The following is a 23,480-nucleotide window of genomic DNA, read 5'->3' as shown; positions in this document are numbered from 1 at the left end:
CCTGCCCCGCGGGCCGCAGGCGCGCAGCGCCCCCGGCCGGCGCCCCTGCCGCTGCGGCCCTGCCCCCGGCCGGCGCTCAGCGCCCCCGGCCGTTGCCCAGCGGCCAGCGCCCCCGGCCGGCGCCCAGCGCCCCCGGCCCCGGGCGTAGCAAATCCTGGTTCCGCCACTGCCTGCAAGCCTTCGGCTTTGAGCCTTTACAAATTCTTCGTAACATCATACAGGATGGTAATAATCCAGTATGAAATGGCTGGGTTTACAATAGCATTCTCTATCTGTTCAGTTAAGCATCGCAAATGTGTTTTTAAAGAACAAACTTGCATCAATACTAGTAATCCTATCTTCTGTAATCAAGGATACGGAGTCAACCACTGTTCTCAAAGCGGACGCCTAACAAGGTGGGGCGGCTGGACGCCTAGGCGAGCAAGGCGGGCGGCTGGACGCCTAGGCGAGCAAGGCGGGCGCCTAGGCGAGCAAATCGGTGGACGGCGCATGGACCCCTAAGTGACGCCTTGAGACAGTCAACACTGTTCGACGACCTTTAATTTACGGCAGATGACATCCCTTCTCCCAAACACAGCTCGGAGCCCAGTAATAACAAAAACGGGAGCTTGTTTGTGCATATGCTCTGTCATGATATTTCAGAAGCCAACTCTCAGTCTGAATGCTGAAGCAGAATGATTGGCCTGGTAACCAGTACATGCACACAATTTCTTCAAAGAATCCTCAATTCTCAATGCGCACACACATAGTTTTACAGAATCCGAAAGTAGGTGTAACAGAAATACAGACAATGTTCAACGTACAAGCACAGAAATAGAGCGAAACATACATCTGGATGCTACCAGTTTCAAATTTAAAAATGCAGATATACCTCAAGGTTTAAGACTAACAAGCATGCAAGCATCACAACAAACTCGCGCAGCTGTCACACTAACACAAACAGTAGTAGAAGTGATGGTCCTTTTCTTTGCTGACGAGCACATGAAACCCGGAGAACCACAATGTAACCTTCAAAGGCTCACCCTTGATCATCAATTTAGCATGCCGCACCCCAAAGGCCCAGAACTGCATCAAATGAGTAGCAGTAATTCAGTACACGAGTATTGCTTGTGCTTAGCAACAAAGTGAAAAGTCCTGTAGTAAAATAAGGTGCACATGAAAAATGTGTCAGCAGGTAATAGGAGGCACTGCAGCATTGGGTCTCCCAACAGTCACGAATGCACAATCAAGGCACTCGCAATTGCAAGAGAGCAGAGAATTAGCATTAGTAGTACAAGGAGTGGCATATATACGTTTGATATAACACATGGATGTGACTGCATATTTATTTATTTAAGCCAGAACAACAGCAAAACAAAAGTCCTGGCACGACAAATTCATAGCATGTTGCGAGTTTCAGAAGTGAGTATATGTAAGGAAGTGCAGAGTTCCCTATTGCATTATTATTTAAGTTTTGCAAAGTGATGAGAATAATACTAGCATCCTCTGCCATCTACAAGTAGCATTTGATCCACCATCGGTGCAGTATGCTTTACATCTAGCAAGGTTAAGTGATCCAACTCTATAGAATCTATCTACGCCGCACGTCAACTGAGAGCATGAGGCAAATTATTTATGCTGTGAAACAGATAATGCTGCAAACAAGTCACAACCACAGTATATATATTTTCCGGGGAATGGAAGTACCCTTACCTGCAGTAACGTTTATATATGCCTCCGCTTACTTATACTAAACCGCCTGCTCCTCCTCCGCCCGACACGCATGTTATAGGCCTTGTCGTGTTGCAGGACGACTGAGCACACCTCAATACTGAGTGTGGGATTGTTTGGAAGCTTGTCGACTGCACTCGTAATAGCAGACTCGACATCTGTCGCCACCCCATCCTGATTCAGTTCCTCTAAAATCCGAACGCGAACCGTGGTCAGCATGTTAAGGTGCTCAATGCCCGAGACATAACAGCCACATAAGGTAGTACTGTCAGACGTGTGTATGTCAAGTTCTAGGTGTTCAAGCCTTGGCATAGATCCAGCTTGAAACTCCAGCATTTCCGCTCCATTACGGAAATTGCCTACAGCCAAATACTTCAGACAATGGAATCCTGTGCTCTCCCTGAAAGTTAACATTTCTTTTGGGCACTCAATGACTGCAAGAGAGAGGTATAGTAGGCCGGGCAACTTTCCTAGGATATCCAGATCTTTCTGCTCCATTTCTCGGACTTCCAACACTAGTTTCTCAAGGTGATTTAGTGAGCCCATCCAATCTGGAATCTTAGTGAGGTGGCCGTGCCTCATTTTGAACTTCCTCAGACTTTGTAGAGGATGTTGCGAGGAAAGGGCTTCAGACATGGCCAAAGGATACGTGCCATAATCAACGCCACGTTTGTCGAACGCATCAATCTTAAGTGAATGAAGGTTGCACATGCTTAGTTTGTTAATTGAAGATATTAAGACCAATTCCTGTTCAAGACCGATCTGACCATCTTCTATGCGAATGTGAATTGACCTCAGCTTGGTTAGCTGGGCTAGTTCTTGCAGCAATTCCAGTGAATAGAAGCTGTAGATAGAGATCATTTTCAGCTCTTCCAAGGCCTCCATTCGTCCAATGCCAGCGGCCAGTCTGACCCGTGGGCAGATGAACAGGCGCACTAGCTGCTGAAGTTTGTAAATATCAGGCGGCAACTCCTTTACGTAGGCAGTCCTTAAGTCCAGTGTTTCTAGATACTGCAGGTTTGCAATCCCTGTTAAGACCTCCCTTGTGTAAAATTCTCTTGACATTTCCATCGGCATAAGTTCATACATGTCCAAATACTTCAGGTGAGGAGACTCTGACACATCAAAATCAATATGAGGAAACCATGACACATCAAATCCATTAGAACGGTCTGTATAATAAGGGGAACCATCCCTGGCATCTAAAACTCGCAGATTAGTCAGTCCCCGAAGAGAAACACTAAAATGCTTGCGCAGAGGTTCCCCAAAAATACAAAGTGACCGGACATGAGATAGATCCTGTCCTGAAAGTCCTGCGCCATCTCGGAACTCCTTGTAATGGATAGATAAGCGACGAACCTTGTCATCTGGTCTGCCCAACTGATAACCAAGAAACGAAACGAAGTTCTCTTCAAGGGATTTAGACACAATGAAATCCAAAATAGTGTCGTGAACCCGACAAGCCCGTGCCTGGACGTCATACTGTATGTTCACCGGCTGGATCAAGTTTCTACTGATGAGCTGATCAAAATAATGACCAGCAATTTCACTTTTACTTCTTCCATCACTACAATGAACAAACCCTTCAGCAATCCACATATTTACCAACCGCTTCCTTTTGATCACCATATCTTCCGGAAACATGCTAAAATATAATAGACATGTTCTTAGATGATGAGGAAGATCGAAATAGCTGAAAGATAGTATCTTTCTCATCGCATCAACATCAGAGTCCTCCGGAACTGCATTACTCAGAGAATATAGCACCTCCTCGCACTGAGATACTGTCACCTTATTACGCAACAAACCGGACAAGGTTATGATGGCTAGTGGAGACCCAGCACATCTTTTCAAGATTTTACCACAAACACCTCTCAGATTAGGAGGGCAACCTTTGCGGCCAAAGGCTTTTTCTACGAACAAGTTTTCTGAGTCATTCTTGTCAAGAGGATCCATTTTGTAGACATGATCGATGCTAGAAGGGCAGCATTCTTCAGCAACGTCATTCTTGCGTGTCGTGACAATTATTCTGCTGCCATGATTATTACTGAACAGTGCACTACCTAGAATGATCCATGCATCTTTGCTCCATATGTCATCAACAGCAACCAGGTACCTGTTGTACAATTTAATATGATCATCATATTATAAATCTTAAAGAGGAATACAACAAGAGAGAAAACAGGCGAACTGGGACATATGTACTATACAAACTAATTAAAGTAACGAACTATCTACCATTGGATAATGGATCTATTTTTTAGTCCACAATCCACATAAAAGGCAAACAGTGTCCTATATATACATGTGTGTTGCTCCTTCATGGCAAATACGACCTGCATAACCTAACAAACCCGAAAAGCTAAACCTAACTGAGATGATCTAGCACACATCTCAAAGCAGCCTCTTCACTAATTAAATTAATTATAATAGTTTTGAGGTATTGGTCTCATTAGGCTCGGCCCAGTGAGAGCCAGCCTGTTGGTTCATTACGATTCGATTGAATCGTTGTTTTCCTGTCCCTTTCATGTGAAACTACCTACTGGGTTTCTATATTACTATTTAGTTTATGCCTCAAGTTACCTAGTTTATGCGGGGGATTACATTACACGGCGCCTTTTAACTTCATTTGCCTGTTCTTCATTTTCCTGTTGGGTTTGCCGTGGCCAACTGCCCAACTTGCATTGATCCTTAGTGGATTTGCCATGGCTGAACATTAAGGGCCTGTTTGCTTCCCACCCTGGAAAACACGCCTGGCGCAGGCAGCGCTCCCAGGTGTCCGATTTTGGTCGCCTGGGGCTGCGATGCATGCCTGGCGACGGTGTTGCCTGGCAGGGCACGACGCAAACAGGCCCTAAAGCAGCGAAATATAAGAAGTTCTTGGTTTATCCTATGTCAAACTTCATTATTGAACGAAGAAGCAGAAAGGTAGGAGAGGGCCGGGGAGAGAATGGGATCCACGTTAAGACGGTTTCTATAAGTGATGTCTTGCTGATTTGGTAGTATAAACACCATGGGATTGCCTTAACACTTTCTTATTAATATAGTAATAGATAGATCTATTTTTTAATTAGCTATTTATTATTCATACTTGATATGAACTCGTCGAGTTAGTTTAGATCATTGGATCTTCATATAGTCCAACAGTATATATGCTTCGCTTTTTTCAACGATTAATGTGAGAATTTCTAAACCCCCTTAGTGAACGTGGTGGCTTCTTTTAATACTCCCTTATTAATATATAATAGATAGGAGTTAGTAGACCATTAGATCTTTGTAAAATCCAACAGGATGCTATTTAGATAAAAAAAATTCTTTCATATATCATGTTTCTTTGAAAATGATATGAATAGATTTGTCTTAAAATGCAGATTTATAAGTATAAATTAACTATGTTTCATCAATATGTTACAACAAATATTAGTGGTCAAAAGTAACGCATTAGGGACTGTAACAATGTCCTAAACGACACTTTGTGGCCAAAGGAGTATTTTTATGCCGTACGTTTTATGCAAAAAAACTAATAATAACCGATTGGCCTAAAATAGATAAATAATTGAAATGCTGAAAACTTGCAGGCCTAAGTAAATATACACGAGGAAAACTTGTGCTTAATATATACCTCTTCCCTTCGATGTATTTCCTGAGCTTATTTATGAGTTGCCGTTGATCAAGCTGTCGTAGAGCTTCGGACGACTCGCCAGAATTGAAATCCAATATTATATCTCTCAGAACCTTATTGATATCAGGGTTTCTTGACACAGGCACGAAAGCTGTGCAGCTGAAGTTCACTGCAATTTTGTCGAAAACCTGTTTAGCAAGAGTAGTCTTGCCTAGGCCTCCAAATCCAACAATGGCCACCACCATGCGCTGATTCACCAAAGAGCCCAGCCCCTGGAGACTGAGCTTGCGGATGATCTCTTCTCTCGGAGCATCAATGCCCACGAGGCTAGCTGGATCCGCATACTGAGCAACATCCCGGATAGGAATAGCATCATAGCTTGGGCCAGCATCACTGTTCGTCCCTGTCTTCAACCTCTTGTGCCGGTCTTCTGCCGCACTAACCCGATCCTTGAGCTTCTTGATCTCTCGGGTGATCCCGAAATCAGAGGGCAACCTTTCGATCCGGTCGGCGCAGCTTCGAATGGTCGCCATGATGCGGTCAACGAAGCCTGGGTCGTGCTGCAGTCCGGGATCTTGCCCCTTGCTCGAGGCGAGCAGGAACCCGCTGATGGCATCATCGATGTCATATGACAGCTCTCTTATTTTGTTCTTCCAGAGCTTCATTTGGTGGCTAGGATTCTCCTCATTTGACAGATCTAGCAGGACGGCGTGCAGGATCTGCAGCTCCTCTTTCAGCCAGTCGATGTTGCCGGAGATGGCACTCAGCTGGGAGATCTCACTGAGCGTCAGGGAACCGAGCTTCCTGACCAGAGCTCCCAGGCAGCCTCCCGCGGCTGTTTCGATAATCTTGGACGGATCCACCATCTCTTCTCCCTGTGAGGATATGAGTAGTAGAAGAGGTAAGAGAAATAAAGAAATACTGAGGTTGGTGGTGCGGGACTTGCCTCCTCCGCCGAGGCCCGAGGAACGGCCGCGACTCAATCAACCCCGGCTGGTCCCAGCGCTTGGCAAGGCGCGCGGCGGCCGGCGACCTAGACGGAGGTGGCGTGTGGGGAAGATCTGGGAGGGTCAGGGAGACAGCGCGCGGTCAAGCAAGCGCTGTGAGTATAGTACGCTTTGCAGTACCCACAATTCATCGTCGCCATGTGCGAAAGGAAAGGTGGTGGGCTGGTGGCTATCACCTTTCTCGCATCTTTTAAGAAGAGCATTCGCGTTCAAACGGCTGCTATCTACGTACTTTCTTCACAAAAACTTTACACCTTATCATATTGAAGCTGTGTTTAGTTTCAAACTTCAAAATTCCAAAAATTTTATAAATCGATTGCATGGTGTATTAAATGTAGTCGGAAAAAAAATCGCATCTTACTATGACTAATTGGAGGCTTCTTTTGGAGCCTCCAGGTGATGCCACCTAGGATCCTAGATGGACAGTCTAAAAAAATAGAGAAATTCTACAAATTCTCATAAAAATCAGAAACATCTAACCATCAATTCGGCAACTCTAATCATAATAGCTGTTGGATTAGTTATCTTTTTTTAATAAATTATCCACCTTTGCCATTATGAAAATAAATTAAAGTAACCCCTACCCACCTCTGCCATTATAAAAATAATCTAAAGTAACCCCTAATCTTCATATAAATTACCCACTTATACCATTATAAAATAATATCTAATAACCCCCTAAATTTTTGTATATATTATCCAATGATATTATTATAAAAAATTAAAATAAACCCCAAATCTGAATCAAAATTATGTTATTATAATAAAATCTTAAAGTGCATCGATATAAAATTCTAAATTACTATTTTATTATTATTTATATTATTATTTATATAAAAATACTAACCATAATGTGTGTATCACCATATATTCATGTATAAAAGAAGAGATAAGAATACTAATTTTCATGTTGTTCACATAGCTCAAACAAAGTGTTCAATTAAATATATATCAAACATATATGGAGGTATGATGCAAAGTGAGAAAAAAAATGATTAGTAACTAAACCTATCACATTTATTGTAATTACATAATGATAAATATGTATCTCTATAATATTGGATTAGAATATTTAATTGGTTAAAGAGAGCGTGAGATAGATAATTATTAGATATCTCTAACTAGCCTGTGCGGGAGCACGGGTTGATAGACTAGTTACACAAATGGACTGTAAATCGCCAGACGAATCTAATGAACCTAATTAGGCCGTGATTAGACACTAAATTGCTACAGTAAAGCTACAATAAATATGCTCTAATGATGGATTAATTAGACTCATTAGATTTGTCTCGTAGTTTACAGACGAGTTCTGTAATTAGTTTTGTGATTAATCTATATTTAGTACTTCAAATATGAAAAGATTTCCTTTCAAAATTCCAAAAATAGGAAACTAAACACGGCCTGAATCTTTGGACACGCATACATGGAGTATTAAATATAAATTAAAAAATAACTAATTGCACATATTGCGACTATTTTGCGAGTTGAAAATTTTTAAACCTAATTAGTCCATGATTTGATAATGCGGTGCTACAGAAAACATATTCTAATAAAAGATTAATTGATCTTAATAAATTCTTCTCGAGGTTTAATGGTGAGTTATGTAATTAGTTTTATTATTAGTATAAGTTCAGTACTTCAAATTTGTGCCGGTATATCCGATGTGACACTCAAAACTTTACAGTCCTGGAATTAGATGGTCAAAAAACACTGCTATAACTTAGCATCTATTAGTTTCATATTTTACGGATAGTCCTTCGTCAAAAGACGATCTTAATTATTCTCTCTTTTCAGTAACCCATCTCTATGTCATAAAAATTTCTACATGGCCACTTTCATATACAGCTGATTAAGCATCTTCATAGGTGCCCTAAGACACTTCAGCATACTCCTCTAGCGGTGTAAATTTGAGTATATACTAGGAAAGAATAAAAAAAGGCATAGCCCCACCGTAAATTTGGGTATTTTAGATGAATAGAGGGGCGCCACGTGTCTACTCTCCTCTAGCGGTGGATTTCTACCGCGGCGCGTGGGCTAGAGTGGAGTTCCGTTCCTTTGGAGCACGACAAATAAAGCCCACAACAGGCTCTATGATGGCCGCTTGCTAATTAGCGCGCGCGCTAGGATGGGTCATGGCGATCGATCAGACAGCCCACTCACTTTACTACTCGCACCTTTCTTTCCCTTGTCTTTTTTGTCGTTTTATTTTAAGATCAGGCAATCAATCTAGAGAGCGCCACTCGCTCCTCGCGCAACGGGGCATACGAGTCCTCCCATAGGTGCTGCCGCACACTATCCACTGATGAGATCAGTACGTGGTCACTGCAATCCTCATTCTCTTTTATCATGCAATATAAAAATTTTAAACAAAAATATAACACAAACTTATATAAACATACACTACATACGAAATATATGTGACAAAAATTATCTATAAAAGTTGTACAATAAAAGTTATATATGGTATATCTATATAACAGCAAAATTTATATTCATAAGTTGTACATAAAAAGCAAAATATTATGTGAATAAATGCGCGTCAAAAACAGGAACAAAATTTAGGCTCATAAGTTGTGCATAAAATGTTTGGACAAAAGATTATGATAAAATGTTACAAGCAAAGTGGTTAAGACAGAAATTAAAATTTTGAATTAAAAATTAAAGAAAAGCATGCTGGCGGCCGACGAGACGCCGGCACCCACGCCCAGCATGTCGTTGTCGGGTCACCACGCGAGCTCGCTGCTGCCGCACACAGCACAACAGATGTCACGTGCAGGACTCATGCCAAAAGGGAATGAAAATATTTAGCTGACTCGATGGGACCACGTACAAGACACGTACAGTAGTGCGAGTCGCGGCGGTCGGAAATCGACCGCTCGAACGCGCGCTGACGCTCGCGTGTGAAATTGGATTCGCATCTATGATGTTGATGTTGAATCACTTTCTCCCAACGCGGATTCTTCCCTGTTCGAGTATCATCTTCAGAATTCAGCATTAGAGGACGGAGCACCTGATAACTAAAATATTGTACTCACTGGACAGGAACAGGAGGAGAAAAGATAATAAAGGGTAATTAAAGGAGAAACAAGCAGCCATAAACCCTGTTTGGATACTCTAACTTGATTAGAAGTAAGAGTTAGTTTTTAGCTCATGACTAACCCAAAACTAACTCTAACCAATGATATGTTTGGGTGCAAGGGTTAGAGTTAGATTAAATGCACTTTTTCAATCACTAGTTGAATGCCCGTGCGTTGCTACGGGAGCTAAAATATAGTGGAAGATGTAAATCTACTAAAAAAATAATATTCATCATATATAACATTTCGCTCCAAAAAATATTGAGATAAATCAAATCTGTATGTACACCATTATCACCAAGGTCAACTAAATATGCAAATAAATATACAATAAAGCCAAATAAAATTGTCTGCAATCGTGAACAGCTCGCACGCGTTGCCTTTATAAAAAGGTATGATCAGAATACAAATTAAAATAAATAGTTGAATGCCCGTGCGTTTACGGGAGCAATACAAATCATAATCGTGACAAAATTTTTGCGACAAAAAACAAGTTTATTGAGATCACCAAATTTGAGTGATAGGACAGGTTCGTGCCCATGCGTATAGAGCCGCGGATATTTATATAATTCAAGCGACTACAAAACTATAGGCATGAGTATTATTTTCCTCCTCAGTAGCTGTCATTGTCAACTCCCCCCTTCCTCTAAAACACAAGTATGCACGTAATTTAGATACTTTTCCACGGATAATTAAAATAACACTCTCGGGAGAACAGAAATTTGCATGCAGACACTTTAAACAAATCTAAAAGTTGATATAGCAATAAGATGTAGATTGCATTCTTTATTCGCTTGAGGTAGAAACCATAATGGACTTTTTCTCATTTTAGTTGCCTGCTTCAACAGCAGCTAGTCACCAACTACATCAAATTTCATGACATACATCTTGCAGTTCTCTGCTAAAAGTTACTTTGGGTCAGGACATACATCTTGCTATCATGATGTGCCACTGAAGCTGATAATTGGCCCTGGGCCAAGAAGGACGAGTGTTGCACAAATGCACAAGAAATGGAATATGAAATCTGATGTCTGAACCATCAACCTTCATACTTGATTATAATGTCCAGTATGGGATCTGAAGAAAGCAAAGCTTACCGCCCAAAGATCACGAGCAGTGACAACAGTGGACAAAGCAAGCCCAATGTTTGACCATTGCGCAGTGATGGTTGACTGGTAGCCCTGTCGGTTCCAGAAAACCACAGCCTTCCTGTTGTTGCTGAGTGGCCCAACCCAAACCTATAAAAGAAGACACCACTGTTATCCTCAGAATCTTGCTAAAGCTATTTGTGGTTTTGCTGTAGAACAAGATGCTTCATGGGAGGAACTAATGCAGATTGCAGAGGCTGATGAATCCTTGCCTCCAAGCCATTGTTGGATTGCACTTTCTTTCCTTGGACGTCTACACTACCTGTTCAGAAAATTATAGCATCAGCATAATGAAAAACCATAGAAGCATAGGTAAAAATGCAAGAGAAGTCTCACCATGGTATTGTGCGGTGCTCCGGAGAAGAGATTGTGAGGGGTATTGTGCTCACCCCGCGGGAGCCGCGAAGAGCAACTCTAGTTGAGCGAGACGTGAAGAGCAACAAGTGGTTCGGCCGGATCATGTGCTAGAGCTCGGTGTGAGCACTCCACGTGAGAGAGTGTGACTTGAGAGTCACCACTAGCAAGAGGATCGGCGGCAAGCTTGGAGCTCGTCTCAACGGGGATTAGCTTGGTGGCAACCAAGTGAACCTCAGGATAAAAATCACCGTGTCAATTTTGTCTACTCTTCTTGGTGGTTTGCATTCTCCAAATCACAAGCCTTGTATTTACATTCATCTATATCTTGTGCTTGTGTAGTTGCTCTCTAGTGTAACTAGTTAGCTTGTGTAGCTTAATTAGTTGCTCTTGTTTAGATTGTGTAGCTAAGTGAGTTGAGCTCTTGGATTTGGATTGTATATCTTTGTCCTTGAGCATCTAGTGAGATTAGGTTTGGCTTTGTGCTTCTGCTCATTAGAATTGTGTAGGAGCTCTCCCGGTTTGTGAAGTACTAGTGGTTAGACTTGTGTGGCTTGTCATTAGAATTGTTAGGAGAGCTCTTGCTAGCTTGGCACTCTATTTGCTTTGTGTAGGATCTTTTTGGAGGTGCCTTAGAGTCATAGTTAGATGGGTGAAGTATTGACTAAGCGAATAGTTTCAATTCCGCATAAGTTTCGGTTAGCCGGCGCAATTAGTTTTAGAAAAGACTATTCACCCCCCTCTAGTCCGCCATCTCGATCCTACAAGTGGTATTAGAGCCGAGGTCTCTCATTTGTGGTCCTTACCGACCCGAGAGGATGGCGACTTATGGGCTAAATGTTGAGTGTCCACATATTTTTGATGGCACACACTTTGCACGGTGGAAAAATTGGATGATATGCAATTTTAAATTTATTTGCCCACAAATGTGGTGGATGGTGGATGTAGGTTTTTCTCATGTGTTAGATGAAGAAAATCTAACTCCAACACAAGAGAAATGTCTAGATCTAGACATCCAAGCTACTAACATCTTGTTTAGATCTTTGCATAATTGCATTTTTGGTGAGATCATGGACAAGGAAACCGCCCATGAGATTTGGAGTTATCTAAATGAGAAATACGGGACGGCCTCCGATGATCATGATGATTATAAGACCAAGGAGGAAGTGCATGAGGATGATGAGCACATCTATGACATGGTGATTGTGAAAGATTGCTCCACCTCATGGTCAAGTGATAATGATGATAATCAATCTATAACAAGTTCACTTGACATGATTGATGATGATTATTCAAGTGTTGCAAATTATGATTCTACTCCAAGCACACTTGATGATCAAGTTGGCTCATGCACGAATGATATTGCTACGTCAAGCTCATCTCCATCGCCACATTGTTTCATGTCACAAGGTGACACAAAGGTATCAAATTACAATGTGATTGATCTTAATTCATATGATGAGCTCTTGAGTAGACATGCTAGCATGACCAAATTATTTGAGAAAGTATTAGCCAAAACAACCAAATTGGAAAAAGAAAATTCATTTCTCAAAGACACATGTGAACAACAAAAGCATCTACTTTATGTCATGAGTTGTTCACATGAGGAGCTAAAATTGACTCATGAGGAGCGTTGCTCATGAGAATTTGGTATTAGACCATGCTTTACTCACTAACAAATTTTCTAATAAAGGAATTAAAACTAGTGAGAGCTCATCACATGGGTCAAAGGATCAATTGCAAAATATTGCTAACCCTTGTGATGTAGGCAAGAAGCATGTATCCACCTCATGTGATGATCTATTATCTATGCCATGTTCTTCACAATTAGATACTTGTACTACTTCTATGTCTTGTGAGACTAAACTCTTGAAGGAGAACAATGAACTTAAAAATGAAGTGAAGTATTTGAGCAACAAGATAGAGAGGTGGACAAAATCAAAAGTCACCCTTGAAAGCATAATCAAAAATCAAAGAAGCTTCGGTGACATGAGTGGCATTGGTTCCAACAAGAGCAAAGCCAAAGGCAAGAAATGGGGCAAGAATAAATATAATAGGAAGATGAAGAAGCAAGAAGAAATGAAAGATGAAGAAGCAAGAAGAAATGAAGCTATCTCATTTCATGTGCTTTCAATGCCATGAGATGGGACATATTGCAAATGGTTGCCCCAACAAAGAAAAGCTCAAGTTGAAGAAGGAAGAAGAGAAGCTTAAACATATCAAATGTTTCAAGTGCCGCACTTGGGGTCACCTCACCTTATTGTGCCCAACCAAGCAATTGGTGAAGCAACAAGAACCTCAATCAAAGCCACAAGTTGAGCAAGAGAAGGTACCCCAACCTCAAGTCAAGATCAACCATGATGATCAAGTTGATGACTTGAAGATGATGAAAAAGAGAACAATAAGGGGTGGCAAGGCAAGAGCAAGGCATCCAACCCATATTCAAGATGCCAAGATGTTGAGCAAGAACAAGATTCAAGAGAAGAATCCACATGCTCACATCAAGTGCCATAGTTGTGCAATATTGGGTCACCTAGCTTCGGGTTGCCCAAACAAGCTTGAGAAGAAGGCTCAAGCAAACTATGAGAAACAAGGCAATGAGAAGCATCAAATGAGTAAGGAAGAAAAGGCTCAACAAAAGAGAAGATGCTACTTATGCCGGGAAAGGGGACACATGGCTTATTCATGTCCCTTAGGTAACAATTCTAAGCCTATTTTCAATTGATGCAAATATTATGCTTAGAAAGTATGGTAATGGTACCTCATTTGTTACTATTGCAAAACATCCCGCTATTCATACTAAGGCATTGCCAAAGTATGTTGCTCCTAACTTGAGAGGACCCAACCTAGTTTGGGTACCATCAAAACGTGGATGAATGTGTGTAGGTACCAAAGGCATTGGAGGCTTGATTCAAATTAAATTCATATTTTTGATCTTATGATTCAATCAAGGAATTGAAGTTTTCTTTGCATATATATACAACCCAATGCCAAGTCAAAACAATGAAGTCCAAGTGCTACAACATACAAGTATCTTATTCTAGTTGTGAGAAATTCATTGGAAATATTTAATGGCTTGCAAACTTATTTGTGTTAAATCTTGCTTTTGGATGAAAACTCTTTTTGCAAATTGAAAAATGAGCTAAATGTCATTTACTTCTCAAATGTGGCTTGAAAACTAGTACATATGACATTTGGTTCTTATGTGCACTCTTTGCTTCAATTTTTTTTTTGATTTTTCAAAGCTTTTATGGGCTATTTATGAGTTTCCTTGATTTTACTTGATTTATTTTTGATTTCTCATTCTTACTCACTCATATGAGTTTTTGGATGGTGTTCATACTAGTTTTGAGATTTTTGGGATTTTATTTGAGCAATGATCCCAACTCAAAGTTGAAATTGTGAAAGTTGGCAAAATTCTGGGCTGTCTGAAATTTGGTAGTGCGGACGGTCCGCGTGTCAGAGGTGGACGGTCCGCCATTCATGAAGTTTTGCACCAGAGGCTCTGATCAGCAGAAAATTGCAGCGCGGAAAGTCCGCCCATGGACCGCGGACGGTCCGCCAGATGTACCGGTAAACTTCGGTTACACCGATGATGTGTCCACTATGCAAGCGCGGACGGTCCGCCAAGTATCCGCGGACGGTCCGCCTGAGATAAGTTGAATCTGCTCAGAAAAAAACTCTACTCTGTCCAAATTAGAATGTAAACAGCGGACAGTCCGCCCAAGGCAAGCGGACCGTCCGCTCTTGCTGTTTTCAGGAGGATCCTGGCAGCTAGACTTATCATAAGCTACAAAGGTCCTCAAGTTGGAATCATCTTTACAAGTGATTGAGGAACCTAGGTTTGGTTTTGAAATGATCTAGAAGCATGACGAGTATTGGGTACAAGGTCATTTGATTGAGAAGTATTTTTGTCACACTTTTGGTACTCAAGTTGAGAATCAAGACCAATCTCAAGTAGAAAGAAAAGGACTTAGAGCAGACTCCAAAATTACTCATTATGACAAGCCCATTGTTTGATCAATCAACTAAATTCATTTCAAGTGAGTGTCAAGAATGGTTCTTGGAGAGATCACATCTCTCTAGAGAGAGGCGAGCCGCCCAAGAGTGGGATTGACGAGCAAGGTGCTTGGAAGGCCAACATAGAAGTGGTTATCTAAAGTCCTTGGAGATGCTTAGTTAAAGATATCAAATGGGTTGATCAAGAAAAGCAAGCAACACCCAAAGTAGAGAGATTCATAAAAATTCAAGTGATATTCAAATGGTATTCTCTCATGCAAGTAAAAATTAAAGAGATGAAGCAAGCCAACCACAACAAGATAGTGCATTTGATGATAAGTGGTATTCATTTCATATGGGTAAAGAATGGTTTTCATATTGGTATTCATTGTCTTCACCAAGCTATTATAATTGGATTTTATAATGCTAGTTGGAGAACTAAATTAGAATCTAATGATTATCCTCTACTCCAACATAGCAAAGTGAAATTGCTTGACATATGCATTCATACTATGCTAAGGACATGATTAGTGCATGTAGTCATATATAGTGATCATTCATGAAAAATAAAATAATTTTAAATATTTTATGATGCCACTATTGCTTCTATCTAGTGGTAACATAAGACATGTTCATGAGCTAGTAAACCCAAGTAGTTGATCTAGAAAATGAGGTTTCAAGTGTTTAACTCAACATTGTCAAGATAACCCTTAGAATGAGGTGTGAAGAAGCTTGACATTGGTTCAAACCGAGTTGAATTATTTGGGCAAGTAGTCTAGATCAAGTCAAAGAGAAAGAAGCTCATGGAAATAATCTCGTTCAAGAATTGATTATCAATGTCAAATTCAACAAAGTGGTCCATCATGATTTTACAAGTGATACTAGATTCAACAAAAGGTATATCATTGTATCTCTACAAGTGATATACATGGTCATACAAGTGGTATTCATTCAAGTAGATCTAGTGCAACAATGGTGGTTCCACAAGTGATCCTCAACTTTAAGTGATCAATTCAAATCAAGAAATCTACCCTCATCAAGAAGAGCTCAAGATTCAAGTAGATTGACAAACACTTTGATATAGGGGGAGGAGCTCCACTACAAGGTATCATGGTCAAGAATCCTACTAATGTCCTACATGTGGCATTTCAAGGTGGTCTTTATGCTTCCACGTGTTGTTGTTACAAGTGGTGTCAATTCCAATCAACTTGAAAGTATCCATCAAAAATGAAGATTCAAGACTCAACCATCTACCCAAGTCCAACTCTTTGTATCAAACCACAAGCGCTTCATATGATTACCTACAAGGGGTATTCAAGTGGTAACCCAACAAGTACAAGAGGTACAACTTCAAGTGGTAGCCATTGATCTTCACATGGCAAATTTCATGTGGTCTCGGCCCTTTTTATGGTCATTGATGACAAAGGGGGAGAGGAATGAACAAAGATATGAATTATCCTTGGATGACAAAGGGGGAGATGAGATGAGAGTGCGATCATGGACATGGATCAAGAGGAGCAATATTGAGGAGGATCAATATTCTTGGACAAGAGGAGCACACAGGTAGGGGGAGCAAGCTCATGAACTTGGTTGTTTGCATTTGATATGTGCATATTCATGTTTTTGCTTACATTTGCATAAGTTTTAAAATTTATATATGCATTGCTTGTGTGTGATGTATGCTAGTCATAGAACTTGATTGATGATTTGATAACTAGCATGCATAGATTGTAGCTAGACATTTTTTTACAAGTGAATCAAGAACCTTGCTAACCTTGGGGGCGGACGGTCCGCCTCCTACTGAAAATTCTGGGACAGAAACACTGCAGTTTCTGTGTGTGTTCACTTTTTGAACGGCGGACGGTCCGCCCCTGGGGAGTGGACAGTCCGCCGGTCACTTCCAGATTTAGTCAGAGACGTTTGCAAATCGGTTGGTTCGAAGTTTTGAACCGCGGACGGTCCGCCCCAGTGATGCGGACAGTCTGCCCGGGGCTCTAACGGTCGACTCTGACACATAATCATTGCAGATCTAGCCATTGGTTTTGAATGGCGGACGGTCCGGTCTCTGTGAGGCGGACAGTCTGCGAAAACTCTGTTTTCACGGGATTTGAGTGTAACGGCTAGTTTGGGGCCTCCCTCTATAAATAGAGGGTGTGGCCGGCCATTTGAGGTTGCTGAGCACCTTGGGGACTTGGTGTCCATGTGTGAGAGTGCTTGAGAGCCCTCTACTCACTCTAACTTGATAGTAATCATCTGATCGAGTGAGAGAGCGATTCTAGTGCGATTGCTTTGAGAGATTGCATCGAGTGGCACTAGGTGATCGTGTTGCAAGCCGGTGTGCTTGTTACTCATGGAGTTTGCCACCTCCTAGACGGCTTGGTGGCAAGAGGCTCCGTTGAAGCCCGCAAGAAGATTGTGCGGTGCTCCGGAGAAGAGATTGTGAGGGGTATTGTGCTCACCCCGCGGGAGTCGCGAAGAGCAACTCTAGTTGAGCGAGACGTGAAGAGCAACAAGTGGTTCGGCTGGATCATGTGCTAGAGCTCGGTGTGAGCACTCCACGTGAGAGAGTGTGACTTGAGAGTCACCACTAGCAAGAGGATCGGTGGCAACCTTGGAGCTTGTCTCAACGGGGATTAGCTTGGTGGCGACCAAGTGAACCTCGGGATAAAAATCGCCGTATCAATTTTGTCTACTCTTCTCGGTGGTTTGCATTCTCCAAATCACAAGCCTTGTATTTACATTCATCTATATCTTGTGCTTGTGTAGTTGTTCTCTAGTGTAACTAGTTAGCTTGTGTAGCTTAATTAGTTGCTCTTGTTTAGATTGTGTAGCTAAGCGAGTTGAGCTCTTGGATTTGGATTGTGTATCCTTATCCTTGAGCATCTAGTGAGCTTAGATTTGGCTTTGTGCTTCTGCTCATTAGAATTGTGTAGGAGCTCCCCCGGTTTGTGAAGTACTAGTGGTTGGACTTGTGTGGCTTGTCATTAGAATTGTTAGGAGAGCTCTTGCTAGCTTGGCACTCCATTTGCTTTGTGTAGGATCTTTTTGGAGGTGCCTTAGAGTCATAGTTAGAGGGGTGAAGTCTTGGCTAAGCGAATAGTTTCAATTCCGCATAAGTTTCGGTTAGCCGGCGCAATTAGTTTTAGAAAGGACTATTCACCCCCCTCTAGTCCGCCATCTCGATCCTACAACCGCGCCCCGCGCCTCGCCTCGCTCATGGGTAGCGAGCCTGCCCTAGAGAAAGTGGATCGTTTACGCCCTAAGGAGCTGAGCAGCAGGACCCCTGGGGTCCGACTCCATCTCACCGGACCAACGGTCCTGGACCCGCTTCCCGCTCGGAGATGGGTCCGGTGTCACCACGAGTCCCAGAGGTGGAAATGCTCAGCACCTATGGCCACGGACTCGGACCCCCGCAGATGGGTCCCGGACCTCCACTTGCCACCCGGACCCCCCGCAGATGGGTCCGGGACCTCCACGTGCCCATCCGGACCCCCGTGAGCTCTCTGCTCAGCTAGCTGCTCGGAAGGGGTCTGGAACCGCCATGTGTCACGCAGACGCAGGCGCGGACACAAGCCTTCCGCTAGAAGCTCCCTCACCCGCCCGTATTAAGTGCGAGTGGTTGAGGCGTGCTCTTCTGCTGCTGGGCAAGGCCACCCCTCGGTAGAAAGGACAAACGGCCCTTCCGCTCACCTGCCCGCCGTACGAAGGCATTAAATGCCAACTACTCCTCCACAGCGTCCGGGTCAGACGACGTCAGGCCACCACTCCCCACAGTGGTAGTGACCGGAGTCCCTTCCGCCCACTCCGGTCACTGCTCCTCGGCACTGTGGGAACCTGCGACGCAGTGCAAGATGTGCTCGGCATTACTCCAGCTACTATGCTGCCAACTCCCCGTACCTCCTTCGTACTTTCCCTTCCGCGGAACCCCCCCCGAACGGCATGGGGCACGACTCTCAGAAGTGACTCCGGCCTTGACCAGGACAAGACCCTGGCCTACAGGACCCTCGGAACGCTGCCATGTCGCCCGCTGGAACCGCCAAGATGCCGGCGTAATCTCCGCAAGATCAAAGACGATGCCCAGGACGACAGCCACGCCCAGCGCCATACCCCACACCTTACTTCCCACAGTGCTCAACCACTGCACCCCCGTGATTCGGGGAAAATACGACGACTTTCATGACCCCCTGTGCTTGTACACCGTCCCTCCTTGTGTTTATAAAAGGAGGAGGCGGGCGTTCCCTTAGGGGGGTCGGCCCATTCGGTAGAACACAACGCTTCGCACTACTAGCAGAGCGCACACGCTCCTCTGAACCCCGATATTGGCACTCGCCTCAACCAACTCCTTCTCTAGCAGAGACTTGGGAGCTTCCCTCCCTCTCTCGCCTCGCTTGTACCCCCTACTACAAGCACCCCCGATGCAAGATAATACAGTGCTCTCGCACATCCCTTTGCTGGACGTACGGCCCCACGGCCGGAACCAGGATAAACCCGTGTGTTACTGTATTGCCTCTTGCATCAACATCTGGGATGAGGAACACGCAGCATCATCACTAATTGGGTCCGGACCGCCGGGTCAGGACACTGACAGTTGGCGCGCGGGTAGGGGCAGCGCTGCGTGATATTTCTCTTTTGTTCCCATTTGATCTCCAGGGATGGCGAGCAGATCCAACCCATTCCCCATGGGTGTCTCGGATCCGCTCCCAGCGGGATACGTGATTTGGTTTGGGAGTCTCGACTTCGTCGCGACCGGCGACGGCTGCGGCACGGACATCTTCCCGTCCGGAGCCAACCCCGACACGCCGTAACCACTGTCCCGGCGCGGGAGGTGCCCGGACCGACACGCGCGGCGAGTGCGCATGGCGCGGCGCGGAGTGGCTCGCCTTGACACCCCCACATGGGCGGGGCAAGCGGGTCGCAGTCCGGCGCCGCGACGGAGGACGCCGTCACCTCACCATCAACGACCGCGGGAACGGCTCGCCCTGCCTCCCCCACATGGGTCGAGGCTGGCGGGTCGCAGCCCGGCGCTGTGGCGGAGGACATCACCGCTTCACCGCCCCCAACTGCAGCGACGGTGCCTTCCGAGGAGGGCGCGACCGTGACGTCGCCCCTTCCCTCCGGGACGCACAGCCCCGCTGTGACCCACACTTCATCTGTCAGAACCAACGTGAGTGCGCACGAGGATCTGCCGGGTTATCGCCTCATCTCGATCCACGACCTCGCGGCACCGCCACTTGGCAGCTCGTACCCCGACTCCTCGGATGAGGGGTACGTCTTCGTGCACAAACGCGTCGCCCCAAACTTCTCCGGAGTTCGCGATCGTGAAGCGCTCCTGGCGTTCCAGGCTGCAGCAGACTACTGCTTCGCCTCCTCCGACGACTCCAGTGAGGAGGACTACGGTCTCGCCCGGAAGTTCTCCATGGTCGAGCTAGCGGAGCGGGGCAACGACGCGGCAAACGGCACGGCAGACTCACCGACGAACCGACCAGTTGAGCCACCGACGAACTCCGCTGCACCCAGAGTAGCTACTCCAACGAACCACGCCCAAAACTAACGTTTGGAACAATCAGGCTAAGCTACGTCGCTTCTATCCTTGAAATTCCAAACCCTTTTATACACCATTTGTACTCGTATTTCCCGAAATAATAAAAGAGTACAATTTACTTATTTATTTTCTAGGAACCTTCCGAACCCTCGGGGGCTCGGATGCGCACGAACACTGAGGTATGCTTGGCTTTACCTTCGGCAAAGCTAAGCCTCCCTCGGGGGCTACTACGGGGGGAACCCCCTGAAAGCATCTAGGCCCCTAATTCGAGTTTTGGTAATTAATGACAACGGTTTGTGGATTAACGATTTCATTTGAGATAATGAGTATAGGTTGATCCACGGATGAAAGAGATTTGGTTGTGAACGCGTGGAGTTTTGGAGATGACGAGCAAAGCTCGGGCTCAAGGCAAAGGTATAAAATAGGGCTTTTGTATTTTACCGGTCACAAGGCGTTTAGTGGATGAAAAGTGACCGGATTTGTTGGATAGATAGCCGTAATATCAAGAGGGGTTGTGTACTCGTGCTTGATGGGTCTTTAGTGCCATTTTGCTCAAAATGTCTAGGTGCATGCATGAGGGCTAATGATGTTTTGAAAAGATTTGAAAAAGATCAAGGTTGAGAGCTGACTGCACAAGCACGGACAGTCCGCTCCATGGAGCGCGGACGGTCCGCACACGTACCAGAGAGCATGTTTGGCTCTGGTGGAAATTAGATGTGACTGGCGGACAGTCCGGCCCAGGTGGGCTGACGGTCCGCAGCTCTAACTCAAATTGTGCCCCGATTTGTATACCGCAAGCGCACGGTTCGTGTAGCTTTTCCCTTAGAGTATTCCCCCAAGGTTTATCAATCCGTGGATCGACAAAGAACTACCTAAGGTTTTCCATCTAATCTAATGGATCTATCCTAACATGAAGCATTGATTGCATATAAAGGGTAAACCTTTAATAGATATGAGTGATATGTAGAGGTTGATCTCATCCATAAACATAGGCTTAATCATAGCTAAACCAAAGATATGACTAGGCCTATCGTCATCTAGTTGTAGTTCAAGCTAACGAGCGGATAAATCAAGCATCTCAATCAAAAGCATCTTTAAACTCAAAATGTCCAATCCGATCCCTCGATACCCCACCTACTAAGTGGCAACGGCCTGTCACGACGCCACCCCCTTTCAACAAGATACCCTGAAGCAAGTCGAACCCCCTTTGGTAGTTCCGCCATGGACCTCTAGCAACCATGACTACAAGATCATGCTAAGCGATCTATCTCGATAATAGATCTAAGATGAAGCAAACCCAAAGAGAAGAACGAAATCGAAAGAGAGAACATGATCGCTAATAGATTCGGAAGACATGATTATCATTACTCACATAATAGATTCGTTTGGATCATCACCGCCATGTGCACACCATCGATGAATCCAACTAGCTCTTGAACTCCACCATGGCACAACCACGCAGGGAGGCCACGGAGGCTAGGGTCGGCCTAAGCCATCTCCTAGACAACTTCGAAGACTTGCGGCGGCCGTCGTCTCCCTCCGGTCTTGGCCCTAGGTTTTCGTCGAGTTCTGGGTGGATGGATGCTTCGAGTTGAATAAGGTGCGAGCTATTTATAAGCCGAGGAAGCCACCGGTCGAAGGGGAGGTCGAACCGACCTAAAAAAGGGCTGGGCCGGTCGGCCCAATAGGCCTAGACCGGCCGGCCTGGCTCATTCCTTCGCCGTCTCGTGTCCTCATTTCGCGTGCAGACTCCTCGCATCTTCTAGAGTTTATGTCCTTCACGATTGCACCCCTTTTGACGTCGTTATCTTGGAGATATCTTCGAGGAAAGGATAGGATAGGGAATCCTTCCTTAAATCTTCATTTGTTTTGCTTAATCCCGAAGTATCTTGATCTCATCTTCGTAGGTTTGGTAGGTAAAAACAATCCTAGCAAAACATTATACTTGAAATATTATCAAACTAAGAGAGAGATCTAATGGAATTACCGAGACTAGTCAAAAAGGCCATTGGAAAATAATATTGGAGAGGGGGAAGGATGAAACACACATATTTAGATAGGTGGACATGTGCAAGTGGCAAATGGATGATCCCGAGACACAAATGAAGTTCTCGTTATCGGATTGCACATGGTTGGAAGATTTGAGTATGGAATAGTTCTTCAAAGTAACTTGGAAAATTAATGAAGCCAAAAAGAGCTAAGGAGCATTTTATTCTTCTCTTTTTTTCTTTTTCTATCATTTTTCTATTTTCCTCTTTCTTTCTCTTTTTTTTCTTTCTTTTTGCTCCTTAGAACTTTTGATAACATAGAATACTTACCCAGTCATCCCCCCATGCTTGAACGAATGCTCGTCCTCGCGTATGAATAGTGGGAGAACCAACTAGCTAGGGTAAATATCTCAAATTCACCTTCTTCTTCGTAGAACCACTTGAATCTCGGGGAGCCTTGTCTCCCAAAACTTTTCTTTATATGATGCCCTTGATTCTTTTGATTCCGTCGAAATGATAATCCATACTCAAAGTGGGTCGTGGTCAAGGAGGTAATCACAAAAATATATTTTTGGTTTAGGGTGGATATCCAGCGAGGTTTGTAAGATTCCCGAAGTAGAAACTCACCATGCATGGATAAATAGGCTAGCAAAAAGAAGGTTACACAAAAAAACGGAACGACCAGCTTCTTAGTCTCATACCAAAGAAATCAATCTTAATCCAACTCATCAAAATATAAGTTTGCAATCTAAAGGTTTCATCATGAAAGAATATGTTTCTATAGGCTTTGGTAGGTAGAACTTTGCAAGAAATTCACAAATGTAGATAGCATAGGAATTAAGTTTTCAAATTAAACAACACAAAGTATAAGGTCATCGGTAGACTTAAATCAAAGAGCAACATAGAATATGTGGGTTTAGAATTTAGTCATTTAACCTCCACAAATAAAAGAGCCGGTATTTAATCATTTTAATTCCATTTAATTGAGAGCAAATGGTCAAGTCATATACAACATAGCGTAGGTAAAACAAAG

At 43.8% G+C, this 23,480-nt stretch overlaps 1 protein-coding gene across 4 annotated transcripts in view; it reads right to left on the bottom strand.

Moving 5' to 3' along the window:
• Positions 1–671: 671 nt before the first annotated feature.
• Positions 672–23,480, bottom strand: part of LOC120709379 (disease resistance protein RGA5-like) — a 39,304-nt gene continuing 16,495 nt past the window's right edge. The window contains exons 1-4 of one of the 4 annotated variants that reach the window (XM_039995037.1): positions 6,279–6,498; positions 5,333–6,207; positions 1,693–3,826; positions 672–1,134 (exon numbers count right to left, since the gene is read on the bottom strand). In XM_039995037.1, coding sequence (XP_039850971.1) covers positions 1,705–3,826; positions 5,333–6,198 — 2,988 coding nt within the window. In that variant the 5' untranslated portion in view covers positions 6,199–6,207; positions 6,279–6,498 and the 3' untranslated portion in view covers positions 672–1,134; positions 1,693–1,704. Of the gene's footprint in view, positions 1,135–1,692; positions 3,827–5,332; positions 6,208–6,278; positions 6,499–23,480 lie in introns of those variants that run through there. The other 3 variants (XM_039995022.1, XM_039995042.1, XM_039995030.1) reach the window with 3 other exon arrangements.

This window comes from Panicum virgatum, chromosome 1K (genome assembly GCF_016808335.1).
Source record: "Panicum virgatum strain AP13 chromosome 1K, P.virgatum_v5, whole genome shotgun sequence".
Classification (NCBI taxonomy): Eukaryota; Viridiplantae; Streptophyta; class Magnoliopsida; order Poales; family Poaceae; genus Panicum; species Panicum virgatum.
This window is presented reverse-complemented; position numbering and strand designations above follow the sequence as displayed.